The sequence below is a fragment of the Rhinatrema bivittatum genome, chromosome 6 (assembly GCF_901001135.1).
Source record: "Rhinatrema bivittatum chromosome 6, aRhiBiv1.1, whole genome shotgun sequence".
In the NCBI taxonomy this organism is placed as follows: Eukaryota; Metazoa; Chordata; class Amphibia; order Gymnophiona; family Rhinatrematidae; genus Rhinatrema; species Rhinatrema bivittatum.
In genome coordinates, this window is record NC_042620.1 from 195,561,050 (window position 1) to 195,588,846 (window position 27,797).

At 47.2% G+C, this 27,797-nt stretch overlaps 1 protein-coding gene across 4 annotated transcripts in view; it reads left to right on the forward strand.

The window, feature by feature from the left end:
- Positions 1-27,797, forward strand: part of CREB1 (cAMP responsive element binding protein 1) — a 262,890-nt gene that overhangs the window by 145,995 nt on the left and 89,098 nt on the right. For all 4 annotated transcript variants that reach the window (XM_029606357.1, XM_029606360.1, XM_029606358.1 and 1 more), the window contains one exon: positions 20,528-20,670. In XM_029606357.1, coding sequence (XP_029462217.1) covers positions 20,528-20,670 — 143 coding nt within the window. The remainder of the gene's footprint in view (positions 1-20,527; positions 20,671-27,797) is intronic.

The window sequence follows — 27,797 nt, forward strand, 5'->3', positions numbered from 1 at the left end:
AATGAAAAAAAATCAGATATGTTTGACACAACCCTCAAATGCATATGTAGAAAAAAAACAACAAAAAAAAAGTCTTGAATCCACTAGATTGTATATAGTTCTCTATCCTTTCCTTCTGCAGAGTTTCCATTCATTTTCCACTGAAGTAAGGATGTAGTTCCCAACCTCCTCTCTGCTATCACATTGGTTAGTTACCTTTATTTGATATATTGCCTTTCAACAGAATATCAAAGTGGTTAACAAAAAATAGAAATATTATATATTAATCTCAATGATATAACATGACAACACAACATAAAAGCACAAACAAGACATTCTCAACAATAGAATATTCAAATTAATAGCAATTAAATATATTCTAATAAAAATAAGTTTACGGGCCCATGCTCGGCGCCATGGAGCATGCCTGACAGTTCCCACATCCAATGGGGTCTGTGCACCACGCACTCCTCCCCTTGTTCCCTTCCCCAACTCACACGCTGGCGGGGGGTGTAGTTGGGCACGTGGGTTTATGGTCCGTTGCTCGGATGTAATGTAAAAGGGGAATTTAAATTCCTGTGCTTGCTCTGCTTTCCCCTCAAACCAGCATGCATTGACTGTCTTCACATCGAAGCTAATTTTTTGGGGGGCCCCCCCCCTTGGGATTCAACTGCAGCATTCACTACCTTCCTGATTGACGGGTGAAGGCAAAAGCTCCAATTGGCCAAAGGCCACGCGGCATTCAGGTTCAAAAACTGGAGTTGAGAGCAAGAGGGCTGCAATAGCGAGGTGGGAGGTGTGTTGCTGCACAACATAGTGGAGAGAAGCTATCGGGAGTAGCAGTACCATGCGAGCATAAGGCCTGTTAAGATTCACAATGGCCGAAAACTCCCAACCATGCTCCCTGTGATCTGGGGTCACGTATACCACTACACCCTCTAATACAGCGCTTCTCAACCGGTGTGTCGCGACACACCAGTGTGTCGCCAAGCACAGGCAGGTATGTCGCGTGCTCCCGGTCTCTCCTGCTGCTCTTCCTTCCCTGCTGCCGTTGCCGCCGGGCTATCAGCACGTTCAAGCCCAGCGGGAACAGCATTGGTGCTAGAAAAAGCTCTGGCACCCGCGGCTGGCCTTTTCTTCTTCCCGCGCCCCCCCCCCCCCGTGACCCAGAACAGGAAGTGATACGCGGTGCACGGGAAGGAGAAAAGCCATGCCGCGTGGAAAAGTAGTAGCGGTGGCAGCAGCAGCATCTGCCCCCGAGCAATCAAAGTAGATGGTAATCGGGAAAGAAGACAGCAGCATGAGCCTCCCGCGGCCAATGGGATTCTTCTTTCTTGGCCTGCGGGGGCTGGAGGAGGAGGCTGCTGCAGTAACATTTGTGCTCGGGGTGGGGGGAGAGAAAGAGAGAGAAGCAAACAGCCAGCCTGTGTATAAGTGAGAGAATGTGTGTGTGATTGAGAGCCTGTGTGTAAGTGAGAGAATGTATTTGATTGAGAGCATGTGTGTGATTGAGAGAAACTGGTCAGAGAGCTGATATGTGTGTATATGTGAGAGACAATGAAAGTGACTGCTCAGAGAGATGTGTATGTGAGTGTGTGAGAGAGAAAAAGCATGGAAGTGAGAAATCTGGGTATGTGAGAGAGCATGGGAGTAAGAAACCTGATTATGTGACAGAGAGCATGGGAGTGGGAAGCCTGTGTGTGTGTGTGTGTGCATGAGAGAGAGACAGGTTGGTAAGGTGACGGTGTGTGTGAGAGAAAGAGACTGGTGTGTGTGAATGTGAGAGAGAATGTGATTCAAGGAATGAGAAGCCTGTGCACGTGGAGAGCGAGTATGGAAATGAGAGAGAGACTGGTGTGTGTGTGTGTAACAGAGAGAGTGATTAAGGGAATGAGAAGCTTGTGCATGTGAAGAGAGTGAGCATGGGAGTGAGAAACCTGGGTGTGTGAGACACAGCATGGGAGTGAGAAACCTGCATATCTGAAAGAGAACATGGGAGTGGGAAGCCTGTGTGTGTGTGTGTGTGTATGTATGAGAGAGATCAGGTAACTGGTGTGTGTTTGTGTGTATGTGTATGTGTGAGAGAGAAAGAAAGTGATTATGGGAATGAGAAGCCTGTGCATGTGAAGAGAGTGAGCATGGGAGTGAGAAACCTGGGTGTGTGAGACACAGTATGGGAGTGAGAAACCTGCATATCTGAAAGAGAACATGGGAGTGGGAAGCCTGTGTGTGTGTGTATGCATGAGAGAGATCAGGTGACTGGTGTATGTTTGTGTGTGTGTGAGAGAGAAAGAAAGTGATTATGGGAATGAGAAGCCTGTGCATGTAGAGAGAACAAGCATGGGAGTGAGAGACTGGTGTGTGTGTGTGAGAGACAGAGAAAGTGGTTATGAGAGTGAGAAGCCCGTATTTGTAAGCAGAACACGGGAGTGGAAAAGCCTGTGTGTGTGTATGGCATGAGAGAAACTGTTCAGGAAGGTGACTGGTGTGTGTCTCAAAGACTGTTTGGGAAATGATTGGTGTGTGAGAGACAGAAACTGGTCATGGGGGCATGACTGTTATGGTGTGTGTGTGTGTGAGAGACATGGGCCCTAAGAAAGAGGACCCATGAGTATAGAGCTTAGCCACTACTGCTGCTTCTGGTGTGTGCTACGGCCTGCATGGAAGAGGAGTAGGAGAGCTGCTGGAGGGAGTAAGTAAAGGTGGCTTTTTAAGTTTATTTTTCTTGATTGTCACTTTAATTATTTAATATTATGCGATGTGTCCGCTTTTTTAAAATATTTTATTGGTGTTTGGAGAATTTTTAATAGTTTTTATGAGTTTTTAATTGTTGGATGTTATTCTGTTCTTAGCTGTTTTGAAACATTTATTCTGCTTATTAGTATAGTTTTACAATTATTTCTGTGTGGGGATCTATAGCAGCTTGGCTTGTTCTGTTTTCCTAATAGGAGGTGTATTGGTTTGTAGGGCCTGATTTAATATTTGTAGTGTTGCCTTTTCATAGATAGGGTTGCTCCTGTTTGAGTATATTCCATAATACAGGTGTAACTGTGTGCGGATTAGTTTATGTGCATTACTACAGATCCTGGGAGTATGTTAGGTCTGTTCTGTCTGTTACCGAGATGAGGTATTTTACTAGCATATAAGCGTTTGTATCAGTCTTATTTGTTGTATTTTCTCAAGAGGACATAGATTGGTGGTAAACTGCTGTCTTTTCATAAGTAGGGCTATTGAGCCTGGAACTGAGATAACACCAGAACATCTTTTTTGTAGGGTGAGTTGTATGGGGAATCTCATAATTCTGCTTTACATCCATTATTGTGGGTCAGGGGGGTTCCCGTGGATGCAAACTGTACTTTTACATCTAGCCCCGTGACGATCATGGGTCAGTGTGTCATGCATGTGAGAACCTCTGTCAGGTGTGTCCCGACAGAAAAAAAGGTTGAGAACCACTGCTCTAATAGAAACATAGAAATGACGGCCGAAGAAGACCAAACGGCCCATCCAGTCTGCCCAGCAAGTTTTGCACTTTTTTTTTTCATACTTATCTGTTTCTCTTGGCTTTTAGTAACCTTTTGGTTCTATTTCCCTTCCACCCCCACCATTAATGTAGAGAGCAGTGTTGGAGCTGCATCTAAGTGAAATATCTAGCTTAATTAGTTAGGGGTAGTAACCGCCGCAATAAGCAAGCTACACCCATGCTTATTTGTTTACCCAGACTATGTAATTCAATCCTTGTTGGTTGTCTGTATATAGATCCACTTTTCTTCATTCCCCTGCCGTTGAAGCAGAGAGCTATGCTGGATATGGTTGAAGTGTCAGACTTTCTCCCCTGCCGTTGAAGCAGAGAGCTATGCTGGATATGCTTGAAGTGTCAGACTTTCTCCCCTGCCGTTGAAGCAGAGAGCTATGCTGGATATGCTTGAAGTATCAGACTATCTCCCCTGCTGTTGAAGTAGAGAGCTATGCTGGATAAGCATTGAAAGTGAAGAATCAGGCTTATTTGGTTTGGGGTAGTAACTGCCATAAAAAGCAAGCTACTCCCTACTTTTTTGTGAATGCAAATCTTTTTTTTTTTTTTCCCCACATTCATTTACATCCTGTAGACTTTATGGATCCACAGTGTTTATCCCATGCCCCTTTGAAGTCTTTCACACTTCTGGTCTTCACCACTTCCTCCGGAAGGGCATTCCAGGCATCCACCACCCTCTCCGTGAAGAAATACTTCCTGACATTGGTTCTGAGTCTTCCTCCCTGGAGCTTCAAATCGTGACCCCTGGTTCTGCTGATTTTTTTCCGATGGAAAAGGTTTGTCGTTATCTTTGGATCATTAAAACCTTTCAAGTATCTGAAAGTCTGTATCATATCACCTCTGCTCCTCCTTTCCTCCAGGGTGTACATATTTAGATTCTTCAATCTCTCCTCATAAGTCATTCGATGAAGACCTTCCACCTTTTTGGTCGCCCTTCTCTGGACCGCCTCCATCTTGTCTCTGTCTCTTTGGAGATACGGTCTCCAGAACTGAACACAGTATTCCAGGTGAGGCCTCACCAAGGACCTGAACAAGGGGATAATCACTTCCCTTTTCTTACTCGATATTCCTCTCTCTATGCAGCCCAGCATTCTTCTGGCTTTAGCTATCGCCTTGTCACATTGTTTCGCCGACTTCAGATTGCACTGCTCCACTGTCAGTGGCGCAATGTCAGTGGAGCAGTGCAATCCAACTCGTGGTCATTAAGAGGAAGCAACCATCCCAGGCTACTACTGCTGAACATAAGAATGTCATGCAGTCCCATAGTACCACAGAGACGAATGGGGCAGGAACAGGACAGCAGCAGCATCATGAGGAATGCAGAAATGACCTTAGCAGTCTTATCATACCAAAGGCTCGCTGTGGACCCAGTATAGGGGGATGCTACAAGATTAGACAGTCAATGGGCAGTCTTCCCCTTTGACGACAGATGGCACCGCTGGGTTCAACGCAAGTGAGACCAGCAACTTGGATGGGATCATGGCCAGGGCAGCAAATCTGTCCATACTACAGCAATGCATACTGGCCCCTCTGTATGGGGTCCCAGTGGTCTTCTGTCCAATCACCTTCCTCCACCATACGGGGCACATCAGTGGGCAAAGTCAATGCATCCAGGCTATTGTGGAGCATACCTCTAGCTGGCCCAAAATTGGGGGCCATGGATTCCACCAGTACAATGGACACACGGGTCAGCTGTGGATGGTGCTGCCCAAGGCCATGACCTATGGGCCACAGCAGACAATAAACCCAGTACCATACCCAAATAACCAACAGCCAGAGAAATGGGCAGACAACTAACCTTGTGCCATCCCAAAACAATTACCAGCCAGAAGTTGGCGATTCTCTGGGAGGAATGACAGCATCTGGACGGATCCGACTGATGATCCAGCCTCGTCCGCAGATTTGAGACCCAGCTTGCTGAGTGGACTGACCATCATTGCTGCAATGAGCCCAGTGATGAATTGCAATGTTGGAACCACGGGGAGACAAGTTTCTGTCTCATGAGGGCACCATACCCACACAAGCTGAGAAGAAGAAAAGGAAGAGGTCAGGTTCTGGTTCAAGTATCTCAACCGACTCGGACTGCATTTCTGACTCCTGTCCTAGCGGACGGCCCAAAGATTCAGTTGAGGCATCCAGGGAATCCTAATTATGGTAGCATGTCCCAAAAGCCTTGCGTAAAAAGATTAGAAAGCATGAATACATCAACAAATTCTGAATCTTGGAAGGGTGAAGGAAGAGGGGCGACAGGAAAAAGGACAAGAAAAGGGAAACCGTGCCGCGGAACATCATCAATTAGACAAGCATTTCCAAAGATGTCATCGGTCAGTAAGGCCTTAAATTGAGTTATGCCGAAATCATCTTGGACGTTTGAATCAGGGCTGTACAAATTAATGATGTAATCTTATAATGCTGTATTTCTAAATGCCATCAAATTGAACCGACAATGCTTGCCATAGCCTATGCATTTGTAAACAGTGAGACCTCATATATTGTGGCGGGCTTGTAATGCAATTGCCCCCGGATGCCACTATCAGAATTATGCGGTGATACACAAATACACCGTCTGAAAGTTCAAATCATTGGTCTCTCTGTCAAGTTTACAAGTTTAAGTAATGGCACCTTGTGTCAGTTTACTCAATATAAAGGCAGTGAAAAAACACTTATCGTAGCGGAGTATGCAGTAGGGATATAACACTGGCGTTGGCCCGACACGGCTCGTGTTTCTGTGAACCTTCTTCAGGGGCCGCGCTATGCCAATAGATTCCCAGACACTGCCTACTGGTTCTGCTTTCTGAAAAGTAATAGGAAAGAGTTAGAAAAATCCTTATGGGAAAACATTCTGAATACAGACCGAATACTGCTTGATACCTACGATTCCCAGACACTGCCTACTGGTTCTGCTACTTGGCTGCAGCTATACTCGGGCAGCAGGATCCGCCATTTTAGCAAGCTGGTTATGTACCTACCGCTGTAGGTGGAAACAATTAATTATGACGTCAGGATGATTAACTTAAAAGGGATACAATTACTAAATGAGCGATGTCCATTCAACAGAGTCATTGAGACCGAGGGGGGATGCAGATGCTAACGTGAAAATCCACCACTGCTCACGTAAATTCAACGTTTGATTGACATCTCCTCCGCGCATGTTGGGTGAAATTTGTTCAAGGATAGTCCATCGAAGTTGATCGAAAGTATGTCCAAATGAAGTACAATGAGTCACCATGGGCGCCTCCATATTTAAAGTGTTCAAGCAGCTCCGATGCTCAAAGAGCCGAGTTTTGATTTTTCTGCTGGTTCGACCAACATACACGAGACGGCAAGGGCACTGTATAAGATATACCACAAATATGGAGTTGCAAGTTGTCACTGATCGTTTGTAGTATACATGACCCGTTTGGGGGTGTTGCCAAGACGATCCCTCCATCGTGATAGAGCACATGTCACAGTTGCCACAGGCGATATGATTACCTTGCAGGCTGACATGGTTATATTGAGTGACAGCTGCGTGCACTACAATATCTCTTAGATTTTTACTTCGTTGGTAGGCAAACATCGGGGGTTCAGAAAAAATCTGATGTAGTTGAAGGACATGCCAGTGTCTTTTAATACTTTGCATAATTAAATATGATTTGTCTGTGTGTGTAAGCACACAGATGTCTGTAGTCACAGGTGCCTGAATTTTGTATTCCAACAGGGCTGTCCGTGGTGAGTGCCATGCTCTTTTAAAGGCTTTGTAAACTGCACTGTAAGGGTACCCCCTAGAAAAAAACCTCTCTGCTAGTTTGCCAGCTTGAATTTTGAAATCGGCATCTGAAGAGCATAGGCGTCTGAGCCTAAAAAATTGGCTCACAGGGAGGCCATGTTTAAATGCTCTGGGGTGGAAACTGTGATATCTGAGAAGATTGTTTCTTTCTGTTGGTTTGCGATGGATAGATGTATGTAAATGCTGATTTTGGATGGAAATAGAAATATCTAGAAAAGCTATGTGTGTGCTACTGTATTGTGTGGTAAATTGTAAATCCTTGTCAATTGTATTAACCCAAACAAAAAATTATTGTAATGAGGCAGCATCTTGTCTCCAAAAAATGAGGAGATCATCTATATAGCGAATCCACAGAGAGACAGCGTCAAACCATCTAGATCTGTATATGTGAAGTCTTTCCAATCTGTCCATGACCAGATTGGCAACTGAAGGAGCTGCTGACGAACCCATTGCTATACCATGGGTTTGCAGGTAAAATTGAGCATTGAAAGAAAAATAGTTTCTCCGGATGACTAGTTTGGCTACTTCAAATATGAACCAAAAAGGAATTCTGGAGCCTTCCATGTTAGTTTTAAGTGTTTCTTCGATAGTCAGTAAAGCTGTGTCATGGGACACATTCGTATATAAAGAGACGACGTCCATCGTTACTAAAATTGTTGGATCCTTTAATGCTGAGTGATTTTCCAATATTTTTAGCACTGCCGTGGTGTCTTGAATATATGATCTCATTTTTTGAACATGAGGTTTCAAAAACTTGTCAAGAAAAATGGCTAAAGGTTCCAATAAAGATCCATTGCTGGACACAATGGGTCTCAGTGGAGGGTCTACTAAGGATTTATGGACTTTGGGTACCCCATACATTATGGGGATCCGAGGGTGTTGTACCAATAAAAAATTCCGCTCTTTGTGAGTAAGAAACGGTGTCACTTTTTCTTCCAATAGAATCTCAATGGTGCTGGCTAGTTCCTTGGTAGGATCTCCTTCAAGTTGGCTATAATACTTAGTGTCAGAAAGATGGGTATTTAGCTTAGTGATATATTGATCACGATCCATCATGACAATGCTGCCCCCCTTGTCCGCAGGTTTTATGATTGTGGTGGGATCTGAAGCTATAGATCGTAAAGCTTGACGATCATGATGTGAAAAGTTGATATACGGGTGGGTTTTGCTGTTTTCAAATACTGCAATGTCCTTTAATATAAGGTCTCGAAATGTGGAAATGTTATTATCCATAGGGCCTGGTGGTATCCACTTGGATTTCCCTCTTACTATGGAAATGTTGTCGCTGGAAATTTCATTGGTAGTACAATATAATTTTATTTGAAGTTTGCGAATGAATTTCATTAACATTATCCGGCTCTGAAACGGGTCGTGTCTCTGATGCGGGACAAAGGACAACCCCAGGTTCAGCACCTTTTCTTGTGCCTCCGTGAGGATGTGCTGGGATATATTTATAACTGCAGATCGTACCTGGTCCTCGATCGAGTTTGAGGCCCCTCCGGGGGGTAAGGTGTGTCGCTGCGATGATCCCGGTGTGCATATGCCTGAGTGACCGGATCTGTCCGGTACGGTCTGCGTTGTGTCGAGCGTTGCCACCTCCCTCGGCTACCTCGTCCTAAAAAAGGCTGCAACTGTGTGCCTTTTTTCATATATCTAGGGGCTTCACCCTCATCGGAATCATTAGATCCGCTGCCTTCTGAATCCTCAAAGGTGACTTGTCTGCCTGGTGGGATTTCTTCTTTATTAAGCCAGCGATATACATTGTTGGTTGCATAATCGTCTTCATCCCTTTTCAGGGTCTTGAGTTTAAGTTGTCTAACAGAGGTTTTAAATTCATCCAGTTTATTGTTATTTTTATCTATAATCTCTTGAAGATGTTCGGCCGAGTGTTCTTGAGTGATTTGCTCTTTTAGTGATGTTATTTTGTCCGTTGTTTCATCGATAGATGCCTTCGTGCGTTCCACTATTAACACCATCAAGTCTATGGAGCACTTGTTTAGAATAGAGATCCAGCGGGCTACAAATGCATCATCTTCTCTGAAGACTAAGGGAGATTTATTCACCCGCAGACCGCGGGGGATAATCTGTTGGTGTAGGTACTGTACTAAAGTGGCTGAGTGAAGTTGAGATCTTATTAATTTTTTATTAAGCTCCATATATTCCGTTTCTGTGTTGAGTTTGAAAGCACCGGCATCTTCACATAGTAATGAGTGACTTTGCACTAATGTAGTTACGTAATCAGCTGTGTAGCTGAACGTATCTTTAAGTTTGGTAGGATCCATAGTATAGAACAGTAATACTTTACACGTTTGAATCAGGACTGTACAAATTAATGATGTAATCTTATAATGCAGAACCAGTAGGCAGTGTCTGGGAATCTATTGGCATAGCGCGGCCCCTGAAGAAGGTTCACAGAAACACGAGCCGTGTCGGGCCAACGCCAGTGTTATATCCCTACTGCATACTCAGCTACGATAAGTGTTTTTTCACTGCCTTTATATTGAGTAAACTGACACAAGGTGCCATTACTTAAACTTGTAAACTTGACAGAGAGACCAATGATTTGAACTTTCAGACGGTGTATTTGTGAATCTATCACCGCATAATTCTGATAGTGGCGTCCGGGGGCAATTGCATTACAAGCCCGCCACAATATATGAGGTCTCACTGTTTACAAATGCATAGGCTATGGCAAGCATTGTCGGTTCAATTTGAAATCATCTTGGAAGCATATAAGGAGTACGATGGCTGGACGTGGTTGAACTAAGATGAGCAATTCTGTGACAAGATAGAAGAAAACCGCTTTATATCGTGGGGTACTCAGGATGTAGGACTTTGGCTAAAGCAGATGGCCCAATAAGGTACGTTATGCGGGAACCAGAGATAGAGCAGCTCAAAAAGCCAGTCATGCCCAAACGCAGATGACCACCACAAATACAAGCACAAATATTACCTATTGGAGCTAAGTTCTCATGTAGCTTTCAGGAATGCAAGTTCTAACATGCATGTTCCATTTGTTACGGTTCTCACCCAGTGAACAAGTATTCCAGGAAGGCCGATACAGGGAGTAATCCCAAAACAAAATGAGTTTGTCTACTTTCAGCAAAGCAACATCTCTGATAAATTTGGGTGTGATGTTATGGTGGCTGGAACGATATCCTACACTTGGACATGACCAACATTACTCAAATAATGATTTTATTTATGAAATTGTAATCAAACTTTATTGGCACCTGTTAGAATGTACGATATCCTACATTTACTTACCTTAGTCTATGTGCCTATTTGTAAACCGTTGCGATGGTATATAACTTAGCGACGGTATAGAAAAGTTTTTAAATACATTTATTTATTTAACGTAGAATCCAAAATCATGGTGTTTCTAGACAGGTTTTATTATACCCTTCCAAGGAAAGATCACCAGCATTGATGCCCATAACGTACCTTCTGCGGCGCAATATCAAGACAGAGTTCAATAGAAAATCGACAAGGAATTAGAGCTAAACAGGATGACTGGGCCATTCCCTGAACCACCTTTTTAAAAAATTGCTTTTTCCATTACCTGATATGCCAAAGAATGAGCTGGGAAAATTCCGGCTCATACAGAATCTCTCCTACACAAAAGGGGCTTCAGTGAATGACAATTTGCCTGTCGAGGAATGTACAGTTCAATATGGGTCATTTGACAGTGTGATATCCGTACTGAGGAAATGAGGATGGGGGTGCCCTGATGGCAAGACTGATATTGAGTCTGCATTCTGTTTCCTGCCTGTTCACCCCGACAGCTTCCTGTTGCTAGGTTTCAAGTTTCATGGCCAATACTACTTTAACAAATGTATGCCAATGGGCTGTCCTAAAAACTCTGCTAATTCCACCCTTTACTCTTTCATGTAGACCTTTTCAACTCTGTGCATTCTGTATGTTACTAATAATCATTAAAGGACCTTCATGTTCATTGTTGATACATCGCACAGTTCATTGAGCAACTAAACTGTTGCCATGCCTGTGTATCATTTAATCATTGGTCCCATGTCAAGTCTGGTGATGCTCTTATTTTTTTGAAATTTTAGATATGCATTTAAAAACTAGCAGACTTGATCCAGCCAGACCAAACGGGAAGAGTTTTTCTAAGGTGTCTAGCAGCAGCAGCAACAACAGCAGGCGTGACCAGATTGCAACACTTTATACGGATGACAAGGCTCATGAAGGATGATCTGGGCATATGAGGAATATAATGGCGTCTCATTATGGCAGGAGCCCTCCTTATCCAGTAGAGATCTAGACATGCACTCTGATGCAATAGAGGGATGGGGATTCAGGGCATTCTGTCCGGGTTCTTGATGTGGTGTGCCTTGACCCATGTCATGGGTCAAAGAGGGATTAACCTGTAACATCACATTCCTTGACCTGTTCCCTCTAATGGTTGCACTTCTGGTATTGTAAGTTGCAGAGTAATCAATAGACAGCCAGATACTCTAAGGATGTAGAGTTGTTAAGGCAGATTTTGTTGACAGTTTTGAGGCTTAATATTACAATATGGGCACACCATGTACTGGGGAGTTAACAATGGTATCGCTGATTCTCTGTCTTAAGCTAAATAGGATTTGTTCCAGATGCAGACAGAGGGGGATATCAGTACCGCAGGACCTATGGAGCATTGAAGTACAACCACCAAAGGCCTTACCTAGAGATCAGTAGTGCCGGCTACTTTTGCATCATACTGTAGGAGCTATGAACTCTTACATAAATTCTTGACTGGCCATGGCTGGACATCAGAATTAGTCCCTGAAGACCTAATTGTTCGTTATACAGCGGACATGAAAGATTCTGGATTATCCAGGAGCTCCATGACAATCATTTGGCCGGTTTTCCCTTCTTTATGAAGATGCAAGATTGGGGTGACCCTACTAAGAGTTTTATAGTAAAGAAAATGTTGGGGTGGGCCAAGAAAGCCGGAATTTTAAATGATTTATGGTGCCCTGTGACACATGACATTGATTCAGTTTTAACAATTCAAAAAGAATCAACCGCGTAGTATGTGAAAAAATATATTATAATATATAATTTCCTAGCGTGTAGCAGATGGACTCATTACAAATGGGTATAGTGTGCTCGTGCTAGCAGTTGGAGACGGATCTGACATCAGCACGTGGTACATATACCCCTGCAGGAAGTGCAGACGCTCAGTAATTTCCGTCTCCAAAGCAGTTTGGAGCTACCTAACGCTCGCTGAGCGTTCTTCCAAATTCTAACGACTAAATTCATAGAAGAATCCTACCTGAAGATGAGCCCTGCACTCCTGCGGTGATACCCTCGGGTCCCTCCCCCAGTTGAGTTTCCCGAGGTGATTTTCGTGGTCCCTCGGAAGTGAGAGCCTCGGTCCGGTGGCCGAATCGCGGCAGGGACCTAGCCCCTGAGTGAGAAGGGCTCGGGCGTGGCCTAGAGGCAGCCTCGGTCCGGGTGAGGACTTGGCCCCCGAGCGAGACGAGTTTGGGCGCGGCCTAGAGGCAGCGGGTGCACTTCCTCGAGCGCGGCGGTGACGGTAATCACCCTCTCCCCCCCCCGCAGCCGGAGACCGCCCGGGTCGCAGCCGGGAAGCGCCGAAGATCAGGTAAGGCGTACATCTTCCTTTACTGGTCTCCGGAGAACGAGGATTAGTGGGGTCTGCCTACGTAGCAGCCCGCCATTTTGCCTGCCGGCTCGCCGTCATCCTCTGCCCTGTGTGGGCGCACGTTGTTAGGCGCACGTGGATAGGCGCCCTTGGATAGGCGCATGTTGATAGGCGAGTGTTGATAGCGTTCTTAGGCGCACATAGATAGGCGCACGTTGATAGCGTTGATAGGCGCACATTGATAGACGCACAGCTCTCGCGCATTTTACAAGGCGCATACTTGCAACTGGGAGCGCACCGGCACATAGGAATAATAGACGCAATGGAGCTTATGAGAGCCCAAGCATCCACAGAGCCGGCACCTCCAGAATCAGGCATAAGAGCTCTAGTCCTCTGCTCTGCATGCCACCTCAGAGCCACACAGAGCGAGGAAGCAGACTCCCTATGTGCCCAATGTGAGGAGGCCCTGGGAGTTCCAGGTCAGGGCCGGTCCCAGCCCAGATTAACTGCGAGTTCCTCAGGGAACACCCCGGACCTAGCAGGCCGAAGTGAGCAGCTGGGGAACCCAAGAGACCTGGTACCCCTGAGGCTAGACTCTGCTTCTCTCTCCTGGGTGGAATTATTCAAGGGGATTCATGCCTTTGTCTAAATGCAGTCTGCTCCCCGAACGGACCCATACGTACCAGATGCCCCTGGACCCTCTAGGCCTAGGCACGGCCACTCGCCACCTGGAAGCCCCACTTTTGGGGATTCAGATTGCTCTGAGGAAGAAGGCGAGCTTCCCGAGCAGGGTGAACTTCCCTCGGGGATAGAGCTGTATTGAACAATGAGGCGCTTCTTCCTTAGGGAGGATCTCCCAGACCTGGTCTCTCAATGCCTGTCGGAGCTGGCTATTCCGGGCCAAGGCACCCCAGGGGAACCTAGTATGAACCCCCTGCTAGAGGGCCTTCGTCAAACGGCTCACCATTTTTCCCTCCTTCAAGCAGCACAGCAGCTAATCGATCTGGAGTGGAATGCGCCGGAGGCCTCATTCAAAGGGGGTCGGGCCTTGTCTAGCATGTACTCCCTGGACCCGGCAACTAAGGAGCTGCTGGCATGTCCCAAGGTAGACGCCATAGTCGGCGCAGTTGTGAAGCGCACCACCATTCCAGTGGAGGGGGGGATGGCCCTCAAGGATGCGCGTGACCGGCGCCTGGACGCCATTCTGAGACAAGCCTTTGAGGTGGCAGCCATGTCCCTGCGAATCGCGACCTGCTGCACCGTGGTGACGCGTTCCTGTTTATCACAAGCCAGGAACAACACCCCAGGAGAAGAAATGGAATCAGCTCTCTCATTCCTCACAGATGCGGCCTCCGACTTAGTTCGTACGGCAGCCAAGGGAGTGTCATCCTCAGTGGCAGCCAGGAGACACCTCTGGCTACGAAATTGGTCGGCCGACTCCTCCAAGGCATGCCTTACAAGAATGCCCTTCAATGGATCCCTCCTGTTCGGCAGGAACCTCGAGAACTTGGCTAACAAGTGGGGCGCCTCTCCATTACCCCTGTCTACCAGAAGACAGGTCAAGGAGGAACCAGCACCCTCTTCCTAGGCCATCCAGAGGTAGAGGCTCTCAACGTTTCAACCCCTACAGGACTCGCTACCAAGCACCTCGTTCTCAGACCAGGAACCAGTCCTTTCGGACCAGGCACAACAAGAGGGGGAACCGGCTCGAGTTCGGGTCCCGGCCGCACCCCACAATGAGAATCAGCCGACCCATCTGGGGGAGGAAGCCATAGGGGGCAGGCTAACCCTATTCTACCGCAGGTGGGTCGAGATTACCTCGGACCAGTGGGTCCTCGCCATCATCCGAGAAGGGTATTACCTGGACTTTCCTCAGCTCCCGCCGGACAAGTTTGTGGAATCTCCTTGTTCACCCCTCAAGAGGGCGGCACTAGAAGTTACCTTGAGGAGGCTCCTATCCCTAAAAGCCATAGTCCCAGGGCCTGCATGGGAGGAAAATTCTGGGCATTATTCCATTTATTTCATAGTGCCCAAGAAGGAGGGCACTTTGAGGCCCGTCCTGGACCTCAAGCCGGTCAACCGGCACCTACGGGTCCCCAGCTTTCGCATGGAAACTCTGCGGTCTGTCAAGAATGCAGTACAGCCAGGGGAGTTTCTCACATCCCTAGATCTGTCGGATGCCTATTTACATATCCCAATCCATCGGGATCACCAGCGCTATTTACGCTTCAAAGTCCTGAATCAACACTTCCAGTTCCAAGCTTTACCCTTCGGGTTAGCCACCGCGCCGCGAACCTTTACCAAGGTCATATTAGTAGTGGCAGCGTCACTCAGGAAGGAAGGAGTCCCTACCTGGACGATTGGCTGATCAGGGCAAAGTCCCCGGAGGAGGGCCACCAGGCAACCAACAGAGTTATATCTCTTCTGGAAAACCTAGGATGGGTAGTAAACTTGAACAAGAGTTCCCTACAGCCTTCTCAGTCGCTGGAATACCTAGGAGTCCGATTCGACACCCAGGAAGACAAGGTCAGGCTGACCGCCAAAAGGAGAGCAAAGCTCCGGAATCGTCTGCAGGCCCTGCTGAGCGTCACCCGGCCCACAGCTTGGGATTACCTACAGGTCCTTGGCCTTATGGCATCCACGCTGGAGGTGATACCATGGGCGTGGGCGTGGGCTCATACTAATCCTCCCCCTCCAGGACCCACATCCAACACTTGCCCTCCTTTTCCGTCTTCTCTCTCCTAATCAAGAACCATCAATAAATACAAATGCTTCTCGTATTCTTGTATATAGAAATCGTTATATAACCTTGTATATAACCTCAAACATACCGAGTGTTGTTTACAGGGATATATAGCCTTGTATATAATCTTGTATATAACAATTGTTTCGCTAAACCCCTGTACATAACTCCTCCCCTTTTGTCACTATTGCACACCTTCCCTGCCCCCACCCATGTCTCTCCTAGTTGAATCCCTCCCTCTCCTAGTTGAATCCCTCCCTTCTAATTTATCTAGTTTTGGCACTGTTATTGGTTTACTATTGTTACTCTGTTCTTTGTAAAGGCAATGCCTATATTTACACTGGTTGTAAGTTACATGTAAACCGACACGATGTGCAAACGGTTGTCTGTATATAAAACCGTTTAAATAAATAAATAAATATGAGACCATTACAACGCGCCCTCCTATCTCGGTGGAGCCCACGGTCACAGAACTACACCGTACACCTACCTCTACCAGCCAGAGTGTGGAATCAGATACGGTGGTGGTTGCAGCCCGGCCACATGAGCCGGGGGTCAAGAATGTCCTCCCCAACCTGGATCCTGCTCACTACAGATGCCAGCCTGAACGGATGGGGAGCACACTGCGAAGAACTCACCGCCCAAGGGCAATGGAACAGAGAAGAGTCGGGGTGGCACATCAACCGACTGGAGGCACGGGCAGTCAGGCTAGCGTGCCTGCAATTTGCCCACAGACTACGAAACAGAGCGGTCAGAGTGATGTCGGACAACGCCACCACGGTGGCATACATCAACCGACAGGGCGGAACCAGAAGCAGTCAGGTATCCCTAGAAATAGCCCCCCTGATGACTTGGGCAGAAGCAAATCTCCAGGACATCTCCGCCTTCCACATCGCCGGGATGGACAACACCACGGCAGACTTCCTCAGTGGAGAAAGCCTAAATCCAGTGGAATGGCAGCTGTCGCCCACGGCTTTCCAGATGATTGTGGATCAGTTGGGGACGCCGGGCATGGATCTACTAGCGGACAGGTCCAACGCTCAAGTACCCAGATATTTCAGCCGCAGGCGGGATCCTCTATCCCAGGGGATTGATGCCCTGGTACAGCCATGGCCTCAGGGGATCCTGCTATATGCCTGTCCTCCATGGCCCCTGCTGGGCGCCATTATACACAAGATTCAGCGGCACAGGAGCCTAGTTCTTCTAGTGGCCCCGGACTGGCCAAGAAGACCCTGGTACGCAGACATGAGAAGACTACTGGCAGGGAGTCCTCTACCCCTGCCTCCACACAGGGACCTGCTGCGGCAAGGTCCTATCCTACACGAGGATCCAGCTCAATTCTCGCTTACGGTCTGGCCATTCAGAGGGCTAGACTGAAGAAAAGAGGATACTCGGGGCCGGTAATAGATACACTCCTCCGAGCTCGCAAGTTCTCCACATCACTAACATATATAAGGATCTGGAGAGTATTTGAAGCCTGGTGCGAAACTCACAGCACCAATCCACATGCCGCTAAAATCCCTCTCATTTTGGATTTCCTGCAAGATGGCCTTCAGAAGGGTCTGTCCCTCAATTCCATCAAGGTTCAAGTGGCAGCTCTATCCTGCTACGGTCCCCGGAGGGACGGCAACAGCATTGCCACTCACCCAGACGTTTCATGTTTTCTGAAAGGAGTCAAACACATTCGCCCGCCACTGAAGTGGCCAGTGCCCCTGTGGAATCTCAACCTAGTCTTGGAATTCCTAGCGGGACACGCCTTCAGACCCCTCCAAGGCCTGTCCCTCCGTTTGTTAACCTTGAAGATGGTGTTCCTGCTGGCTGTATGCTCCGCACGCCACATCTCAGAGCTACAAGCACTGTCCTGCCGTGATCCGTTTCTCAGAATCACTCCAGAGGCTATCCATCTTCGCACGGTTCCTTCCTTCTTACCCAAAGTAGTCTCACAATTCCACCTCAACCAAACCATATCCTTGCCTACCACGGAAGGTTTGAAGAAGTCTGAAGAAGGTCGAATACTACGCCATCTCGACATCGGCAGGTCGAACAGGTGGTCCGTCTTTCGTACCGCTTCTGACATTTCCAGGTATCTGGGCAGCAGCCTGCCGATGTCGAGATGGCCTTCAGAAGGGTCTGTCCCTCAATTCCATCAAGGTTCAAGTGGCAGCGCTATCCTGCTACGGTCCCCGGAGGGACGGCAACAGCATTGCCACTCACCCAGACGTTTCATGTTTTCTGAAAGGAGTCAAACACATTCGCCCGCCACTGAAGTGGCCAGTGCCCCTGTGGAACCTCAACCTAGTCTTGGAATTCCTAGCGGGACGATAGAATCTGGAGAAGGTATGGAGGGAGGACCACGTCGCCGCTCTACATATTTCTGCAGGCGACAGCATCATAGTTTCTGCCCAAGAGGCCGCCTGCGCTCTGGTAGAGTGAGCCTTGACCCGTAGAGGCGGCGGTTTTCCTGCTTCTACGTAGGCTGCCTTGATAACTTCTTTGATCCAGCGGGCGATGGTTGCCCGTGAGGCCGCTTCCCCTTGCTTCTTCCCGCTGTGAAGGACGAACAGGTGGTCCTTCTTTCGTACCGCTTCTGACATTTCCAGGTATCTGCTAACGAGGACAACCTGGAGCTTGGTACTCATCCACTTGTGAGGACTACCATCCTGCTTGTCCTAGGAGAAAGCGCAGTTGCTTACCTGTAACAGGTGTTCTCCTAGGACAGCAGAATGTTAGTCCTTAAGAATTCCCTGCCAACCCGCAGAGTTGGGTTCTTCTTCCAGTTTGTTTTGTATTTTAGCTCGTATTTTTTTTCTACATTACTAGACTGAAGGGGGGGACCTCGCGTGGACATGCAGACAATGGCTTGCTGGGCATGCTCAGTGTGCTAGTCAAAGCTTCTAGAAACTTTGACAAAAGTTTTCCATGCCGGGCTCCATCAGATGATGCCACCCACTTGTGATGACTGTCTGCTGTCCTAGAACACCTGTTACAGGTAAGCAACTGCGCTTTCTCTGTAGGCAGCAGGATGAATTACCCATACTTCACCCATACAATTACCCATACAATCACCTTTAAGAAGAGACTTAAGGCTTTGTTATTCGAACAAGCCTTCCCATAACTACTCACTTCAGCCTTGGTTCTTATCCGCATCATGAGTACACTATCCAGCTTGAGGCCTTCATAGTCCTCCCCTATTTAATTTCCCTGCTTTTCGCCCAAGTTATACAGACCCAATTCTCTATACTTGCTTCACCCATTTTATGTTTATCCAGGTTACTTCTACCCTGTTCATTGTTTTAATCCAGGTTACTTCTACCCTGTTCATTGTAAAACAAGATTTTGTCTCTGTTATTTTTTGCTGGTTGTAATGTAAACCGAAGTGATAATTAATCTTTTTAATTGAACCTCGGGATATAAAAAAGTTATAAATAAATAAATACTTAATACCCACCTGCCTCCTTAGAGAGCTAGCTATCTAATTAAAGGTTAAGCTATAGAAGAGACTAAGGGGATCATGAGACAGCACACGGGGTGAACTTCTTTCTATGCATGATCAGTAAAGTTGTTTTTTTTTACTGAGCTCTGAAAGATGGGTTTACATTGGCACTGTTGGATGACATTATTCCATGTGTTCATCCTGCTGTCTAAAGAGAACCCCATTTACAGGTAAACAAACTTATTTTGCTGTTATTAGTGTAGCTTTCCAGTCTATTTTTACCCTAAGTGGGGGGGAATCACCAGCAAAGAGAAGCTTTCAAAAGCTTAATAGAAAACAATTGAGACTAGATAACACTGTGGATCCATAAAGTCTTGAGGATGTGAATGAAGAGAAGAGGCATAGGGGTGGCTTGCGGGAATGACGGCTACTACCTGGTGATTAATACCCTTATTCAATAAACATACACACAGTCAATGTGACTCCAACATTGCTCTATGCTTCAACGGCAAGAGGAAATGTGGGACAAAGGATTTGCATTCACAAATATAGCGTGGGTGTAGCTTGCTTGTTGCGGCGGTTACTACCCCAAACCAATTAAGCCTGATACTTCACTTTGAATACATAAACAGCACAGCTCACTGCTTCAACGGCAGGGGGGGGAATGAAGAAAAGAGGATTTATATTAAGACAACCAACAAGGACTAAATTGTACAGGCTGGGTAAACAAATAAGTGTGGGAGTAGCTTGCTTATTGCGGCAGTTACTACCCCTAACCAATTAGGCTTGATATTTCACTTTTATCCAGCTCCAGCACTGCTCTCTACATCAGTGGCAGGGGTGGAAGGAAATTAGAACCAAAAAGTTACCAATAAGGGCCCTGACCTCAGCGGTCAGAGTAACAAATAAGTATGAGAAAAATAACTGTGAAAACTTGCTGGGCAGACTGGATGGGCCATTTGGTGTTCTGCCTTTATTTCTATGTTTCATGTTTAGATTTTATTTGTTCGTCCAATTGTTGCTTTTAATTATTTTTAACTACTTTTTGATGGTACTGTTGATTTAAAGCACCTGTCATTCTTAGGTATTAAAAAAAAACAAACAACTGATTAGCATACCTTAGTGTTTCAAGAAAAATATCTTCAAGTATTTTGTATGTTTTCTGCCATTTGCACTGTGACCTACCAGAGAAAATTGGGGTTCTGCTACAAGCTGTTCTATGAGTGGAGCTAGAAAAGCAGGTTAAGGAGCAATGAAAGAATAAATAAACCCTATTAGAAAAAATATTTTGTCATTTGCTTTTAGGAGCAACTTATGAATCTGAATTGTTTAATGCCATACAAACATGTAAGTGACAGTTTGTTTCTTGTTGTACCTCTTTCTATTCCTTACCAATAAGAAATAGACTTAACTTAATTTCCCCACTTTATTAAACGTATGTCTATACATTCTCTTCCTAGAAAAATTTTGAATGACTTGTCTTCGGATGCCCCAGGGGTGCCAAGGATTGAAGAGGAGAAGTCGGAAGAAGAAACATCAGCACCTGCCATTACTACAGTGACTGTGCCAACGCCTATCTACCAGACCAGTAGTGGGCAGTATAGTACGTAGCCTAAGTTTTTGTTCATTTTTTTCTGAATTAAATGAAAGGGGAAATAGCTTGTGCCACTCTATTCAGAATGAAACATGCCAAAGAAATATTATTGATAGAGACAAATCTGGCTTTAGTTTATACTTTATTTCATGCTTCTGTCTTCCAGGAGCCATTTTTTCTGTTTGAGGGAATATAGCATTTTATTGTGAATATTCATGATGGCCCTTATATAGCATAAATAGTGAAATTGCAAGGTCAGAGAAGGGGTTTAACAGTGAATTTTTCCCAGATAATTTTCTTGCTTGATACTTTGAACTTCTGCTTAATTTGTACCCTCTGGAACCGGCAATCAAGGAGATGCTGGCGTGCCCTCAGGTGGACGCCTTGGTCAGCGCTGTGGTTAAGCGCACTACCATTCCAGTTGAGGGGGGGGCGGCCCTCAAGGAGGCTCATGACCAATGCCTGGACGCCATCCTGAAACAGACCTTTGAGGTGGCAGCTCTATCTTTGTGGATTGCAACCTGCTGCACAGTGGTGATGCGTTCCTGTTTGTCACAGGTCAGGAACAATGCTCCGGCTACAGACATGGAGTCAGCTCTCTCGTTCCTCACGGATGCTGCATCAGACCTAGTCCGTACAACAGCCAAGGGGGGTCTCATCCTCCGTAGCCGCCAGGAGGCAGCTCTGGATACGGAATTGGTCAGCCGATGCGCCTTCGAAGACACGCCTCACCAGAATGCCCTTTAGGGGTTCTTTCCTGTTTGGCAGCGACCTTGATAAACTGGCCAGCACATGGGGCACTTCTCCAGTACCCCGACTGCCAGAAGATCGGTTCAGAAGGAACCAGCGTGCCTTTCCAAGGCCCTCCAGAGGTAGAAGCTCCCAGCGCTTCACTCCCTATAGGAGTCGCTACCAGGCGCCTCGTCCTCAGGCCAGGAACCAGTCCTTTCGGAACAAGCAGCGCAAGAGGGGAGCCGGCTTGGGTTCAGGTCCCGGCCGTGCCTCCCAATGAGAATCAGCCGATCCATCTGGGGGACGGAGCCATAGGGGGCAGGTTAACCCTCTTCTACCCCATATGGGTCGAGATTACATCGGACCAGTGGGTCCTCGCCATCATCCAAGAGGGGTATTATCTGGACTTTCATCATCTCCCTCCGGACAGGTTTGTGGAATCTTCGGGTCTCATACACAAGAAGGCAGCCTTGGAAGCTACCCTGGCGAGGCTCCTGTCCTTGAAAGCTATCATCCCAGTACCTGCATGGGAAATGAATTCTGGACATTATTCCATTTATTTCATGGTACCCAAGAAAGAGGGCACTTTCCGGCCCGTGATGGACCTCAAGTCAGTCAATCGATACTTAAGGGTCCTGAGGTTTCGCATGGAAACTCTGCGCTCAGTCAAGACCGCAGTCCAGCCAGGAGAATTCCTCACGGCCTTAGACTTGTCAGAAGCCTACCTGCATATCCCGATCCATCCGGATCATCAGCGCTACCTACGCTTCAAGGTTCTGGGACGCCACTTCCAATTCCGGGCTCTGCCCTTCGGGTTAGCCACGTCGCCGCGGACCTTCAACAAGGTGGTTGTAGTGGTAGCAGCAGCGCTCAAGACGGGAAGGAATCCTCGTCCATCCCTACCTGGACGATTGGCTGATCAGGGCGAAATCACGGGAGGAGAGCCATCGGGCAACCAACAGAGTGATCGCCCTTCTGGAAAGCCTGGGATGGGTAGTCAACCTCAACAAGAGTTGCCTACAGCCTTCCCAATCACTGGAATACCTGGGAGTACAGTTCGACACCCAGGCAGACACAGTCAGTCTCACTACCAAGAGAAGGTTAAAACTTCAGACGCGTCTCCGGTCCTTGATGGGAGCCTTGGAATCTGCAGATAATCCCATAGCTTGGGATTATCTGCAGATTCTCGGCCTCATGGCCTCCACCCTGGAAGTGGTGCCCTGGGCAAGGGCCCATATGAGACCTCTACAACACTCCCTGCTCTCTCGCTGGAGCCCCCGCTTCCGGAATTATTCCACGCACCTACCTCTGCCGGCCAGAGTGCGGACCCAGTTACGGTGGTGGTTGCAGCCCAACCACACGAGCAGGGGATCGAAGATGTCCTCCCCCACGTGGATTTTGCTCACCACAGATGCCAGTCTGAGCGGATGGGGAGCACACTGCGAAGAACTCACCGCCCAAGGGCGATGGAACAGAGAAGAAGCGGGGTGGAACATCAATCGCCTCGAGGCACGGGCAGTCCGGTTAGCCTGCCTGCAATTTGCTCACAGACTGCGGAATCGGGCCGTCAAAGTGATGTCCGACAACGCCACCACGGTGGCATACATCAACCGTCAGGGCAGAACTAGAAGCAGACAGGTGTCCCTAGAGATAGCCCCGCTGATGGCTTGGGCAGAGGCGAATCTTCAGGACATCTCCGCCGTCCACATTGCCGGAATGGACAACACCACGGCAGACTTCCTCAGCAGAGAAAGCCTAAATCCGGGGGAATGGCAGCTGTCGCCCACAGCCTTCCAGATGATTGTGGATCACTGGGGGATTCCGGACATGGACTTATTAGCGGACAGATCCAATGCTCAAGTACCCAGATACTTCAGCCGCAAGCGAGATCCGTTCTCTCACGGGATCGATGCCCTGGTTCAGCCGTGGCCTCCAGGGGCCCTGCTATACGCCTTTCCTCCGTGGCCCCTGCTGGGCACCCTTATCCACAAGATTCAGAAGCCCCGGGGCCTAGTTCTTCTAGTGGCACCAGATTGGCCAAGAAGACCCTGGTATGCGGACATGAGAAGACTACTGGCAGGGGAGCCCCTTCCCCTGCCTCCGCTCAGGGACCTGCTACGTCAAGGTCCCATCCTTCACGAGGATCCGGCTCAATTCTCTCTTACGGTCTGGCCATTGAAAGGACTAGACTGAAGAAAAGAGGTTACTCGGAGCCTGTGATAGATACACTCCTCCGAGCCCGCAAGTTTTCCACATCCCTCACCTACGTAAGAATCTGGAGAATATTTGAAGACTGGTGCGATACTCACGACACCAATCCGCATGCGACCACAATTCCTATTGTTTTGGATTTTCTACAGGATGGGCTTCAGAAGGGTCTCTCCCTCAGCTCCATCAAGGTTCAGGTGGCTGCGCTGTCTTGCTACGGTCCCAGGAGGGATGGCAAGACCATTGCCACGCATCCAGATGTTTCTCGCTTCCTGAAGGGAGTCAAGCACATTCGTCCGCCACTGAAGTGGCCTGTGCCCCTGTGTAACCTTAACCTAGTTTTGGATTTCCTCGCAGGATCCACCTTCAGACCTCTTCGGGGCCTGTCTCTCCGTTCTCTCACTTTGAAGATGGTGTTTCTGCTGGCAGTGTGTTCAGCACGCCGCATCTCGGAGCTACAAGCACTGTCCTGCCGTGATCCCTTTCTCAGAATCACTCCAGAGGCTATCCATCTTCGCATGGTTCCCTCCTTTCTTCCTAAAGTGGTCTCACAATTTCACCTCAACCAAACCATATCCTTGCCTACTACGGCGGGTTTGAATAAATCAGAAGAAGGGCGTTTACTATGCCATCTCGACATCGGCAGATTGCTGCCCAGATATCTGGAATTGACACAAGAAGTACGAAAGACGGACCATCTGTTCATCCTGCACAGTGGAAAGAAACAAGGTGAAACGGCCTCTTGGCCCACCATCGCCCGCTGGATTAAAGAAGTTTTCAGAGCAGCTTACGTAGAGGCTGGGAAGTCACCGCCTCTACAAGTCAAGACTCATTCGACCAGAGCCCAAGCAGCATCTTGGGCAGAATCCAGGATGCTGTCACCTGCAGAAATATGTAAAGCGGCGACATGGTCCTCTCTCCATAACTTCTCCAGGTTTTACCATCTGGATGTCCAGGCCAGGGAGGACACAGCATTTGCGAGGGCAGTCCTACGCTGTCCTCAGGCAGCCTCCCACCCGGGCTGGGAGTAAAGCTTTTGTACATCCCATTTGTTCTGAGTCCATCTGGCTACACGCTAGGAAATGTTGAGATTACTTACCTGATAATCTCCTTTTCCTTAGTGTAGAGAGATGGACTCAGCATCCCGCCCAGGCTGCCAGTATACATGGGTTCCACCGATTCAAAGTAGGCCATGTCATTTTCTTGCATAAGAGCATCCACTCTACCAGGTGTCGATGCCTTCCGGTTGTGAATGCTGGTGGTCTCCAGCTCCTATCAATCGGTCAGGGGAATCCTGTTTCACTAATTTCATTGATCGTCAGTACATCCATAACAGCTTTTGCAAGGAAGATTACTGAGTTGCTACGCTTCCTGTGGGGGTATATATACCCGTGCTGACGTCAGATCTGTCTCCAACTGCTAGCACGAGCATACTATACCCATTCGTTCTGAGTCCATCTGTCTACACTAAGGAAAAGGAGATTATCAGGTAAGTAATCTCAACATTACCTCATCTTTCCACTCTCAAGATTCAAAGCTGTCAACCACATTTGGGGGAGGAAATTGCTTTGCTTCGCAAACAACAAGTGATACGACAAATATCCCCGGGGACCCAATCAGAAGGATTTTATTCCCCATACTTCCTCATACCCAAGAAATCGGGTGGACTTCGTCCCATCGTCCCATTTCTTTGGTGAGAAATTTGAACAAGTTTCTCACCAAAGAGAAATTCAAAATGGTATCGTTGAAATCAATCCTTCTTTTGATTCAAACCAACGATTGGATGTGTTCCATCGACCTGAAGGATGCTTACACACACATCCCAATCCATCCATCCTCGTGGCATTACCTATGCTTTCGCTACAGACATCAATACTATCAGTACAAAGTTCTCCCCTTTGGACTATCGGCTGCACCCAGGGTTTTCACCAAATGCATGGTAGTGGTGGTGGCTCATCTCAGACAACAAGGTATAACCATCTTTTCATATCTGGACGATTGGCTCATAATTGCCCCAACTCCAAATATTTTACTAGTTCACCTCCATCGGGTGATACAATGCTTACAGGAATTAGGATTAGTGATCAATTTTCAGAAATCACACCTACAACCAACATAAGTTACAGTTCATAGGAGCATGCCTGGACATTACTTGCAACAGGGCATACCTACCAAACGACAGAATATCACAATTCCGTCACCTTCTACATACCTTGAACCATACTTGGAGACCTTCAGCGAGACAGGTTTTAGTAGTCCTAGGCTACATGGCGGCAGCTATTTTAACGGTTCCAAACACCAGGCTACACATGAGATGCCTGCAATGGGGACTAAAACGCCAATGGAAACAACACTCACAACCATTGACACAGAAGTTATCATTGACCGCCGAAATGAAAAAAGATATAACATGGTGGCTTCTAAACGCCACCCTGTCCAAGGGAGCATTGTTCAGTTTCCCTCCTCAGAACGCAGTCTTAACCACAGATGCGTCTCACAGGGGATGGGGTGCACACCTCAAGATTTACGAAACACAAGGGTTATGGACAATCTCGGAACAAAACCTACAAATAAATTTTATTGGAACTCAGAGCGATTCGGAATGCATTACAAGTGTTCCAAGACCACCTGAAAGGATGCAGGGTCATGATATACACGGACAATCAAGTGGTGATGTTTTACATCAACAAACAAGGAGGGTCCGGTTCATGGTCCCTCTGCAAGGAGACCCTGATAATCTTCGAACACGCTCACAGGAATTGCATACATCTGCAAGCAACTTACCTACCAGGAGTGGCAAATACAAGAGCGGACAGGCTAAGCCGTATCTTTCATCCTCACGAATGGACACTCAATGCAGAAATAGCCCAAAACATATTCATGCAGTGGGGAACGCCTTCGATAGATCTCTTTGCAACGGAGATCAATGCTCAAGTTCCCAAATCCTGCTAGATAAGACCAAGCCAATTCAGGATCGCTCAAGATGCCTTCCTCATCCGTGGACGACAGGCCTCCTATACGCCTTTCCTCCCATACCACTCATAACAAGGACAATTCAGAAGTGCATAGCAGACAAAGCTCAACTGATACTCATCGCCCCGGCCTGGCCGAGGCAACCATGGTATAGTTTCCTTCTCCAACTATCCATCATGGATCCAATTTGTTTACCGAATCGCCAAGATCATCTCTGCCAAGATCAAGGTACGCTTCTACACCCGCTACACTCATCTCTCCTCTTGACAGCGTGGAGATTGAAAGGTTCCTATTAACAGAACAAGGAGTTTCCACTTTGGCACAATTCATTTTGTTAGAATCCAGGAAACTCTCAACGAGGAAAAATTATAGCTATAAATGGAAACATTACTCGACCTGGTACACTTCCAAAGGTGTACCACCACTGGACTGCTCACCTGAGTTGCTCATTAATTATCTTCATACACTATATGCAGCTGGTCTAGCAACATCATCCATCAGAGTTCATCTCAGTGCCATAGGGGCATATCATAGACCAGTTAACAATATTCCTATATCCAATCACCCCTTACTCTCTCGTTTCATTAAGGGGTTGACTCACCTTCGGCCTCCCATCTCTAAGCCTCCAGTTCATGGAACCTCAACATAGTTCTGGAACAGCTCATGCTTTTCCCGTTTGAACCCATGGACTCGGCACATATTAAATACCTCACATGGAAAGTTGTATTCCTGGTTGCAGTAACATCTGCACGAAGAGTCAGTGAATTACAGGCCTTGGTCCATTATTCTCCATATTTGCAGTTTCATCACCAAAAGGTAGTTCTCCGAACTCGCCCATCCTTCCTACCAAAAGTGGTTTCTCAATTCCATCTCAATCAGACAATGGAATTACCACCTTTTTCCCTAAACCTCATACAAATGATAGGGAAAAACTACTGCACACACTAGATTGTAAAAGAGCTTTAGCATACTACAAAGAAAGGACAAACTCGGTCTCCCGTGTTTCTCAACTCTTTGTCTCCTTTGACCCAAAGGCACCTGGATTACCAGTGGCTAAACGCAAATCTCCAGTTGGATAGCACAGTGCATCAAATACTGTTATGATAAACAGAAACTACAACTACATTCAGAGTCTAAAGCTCACCAAGTCAGAGCAGTGGAAGCCTCACTGGCACACCTAAAGAACGTGCAACCCATAGACATTTGCAAGGCAGCTACATGGT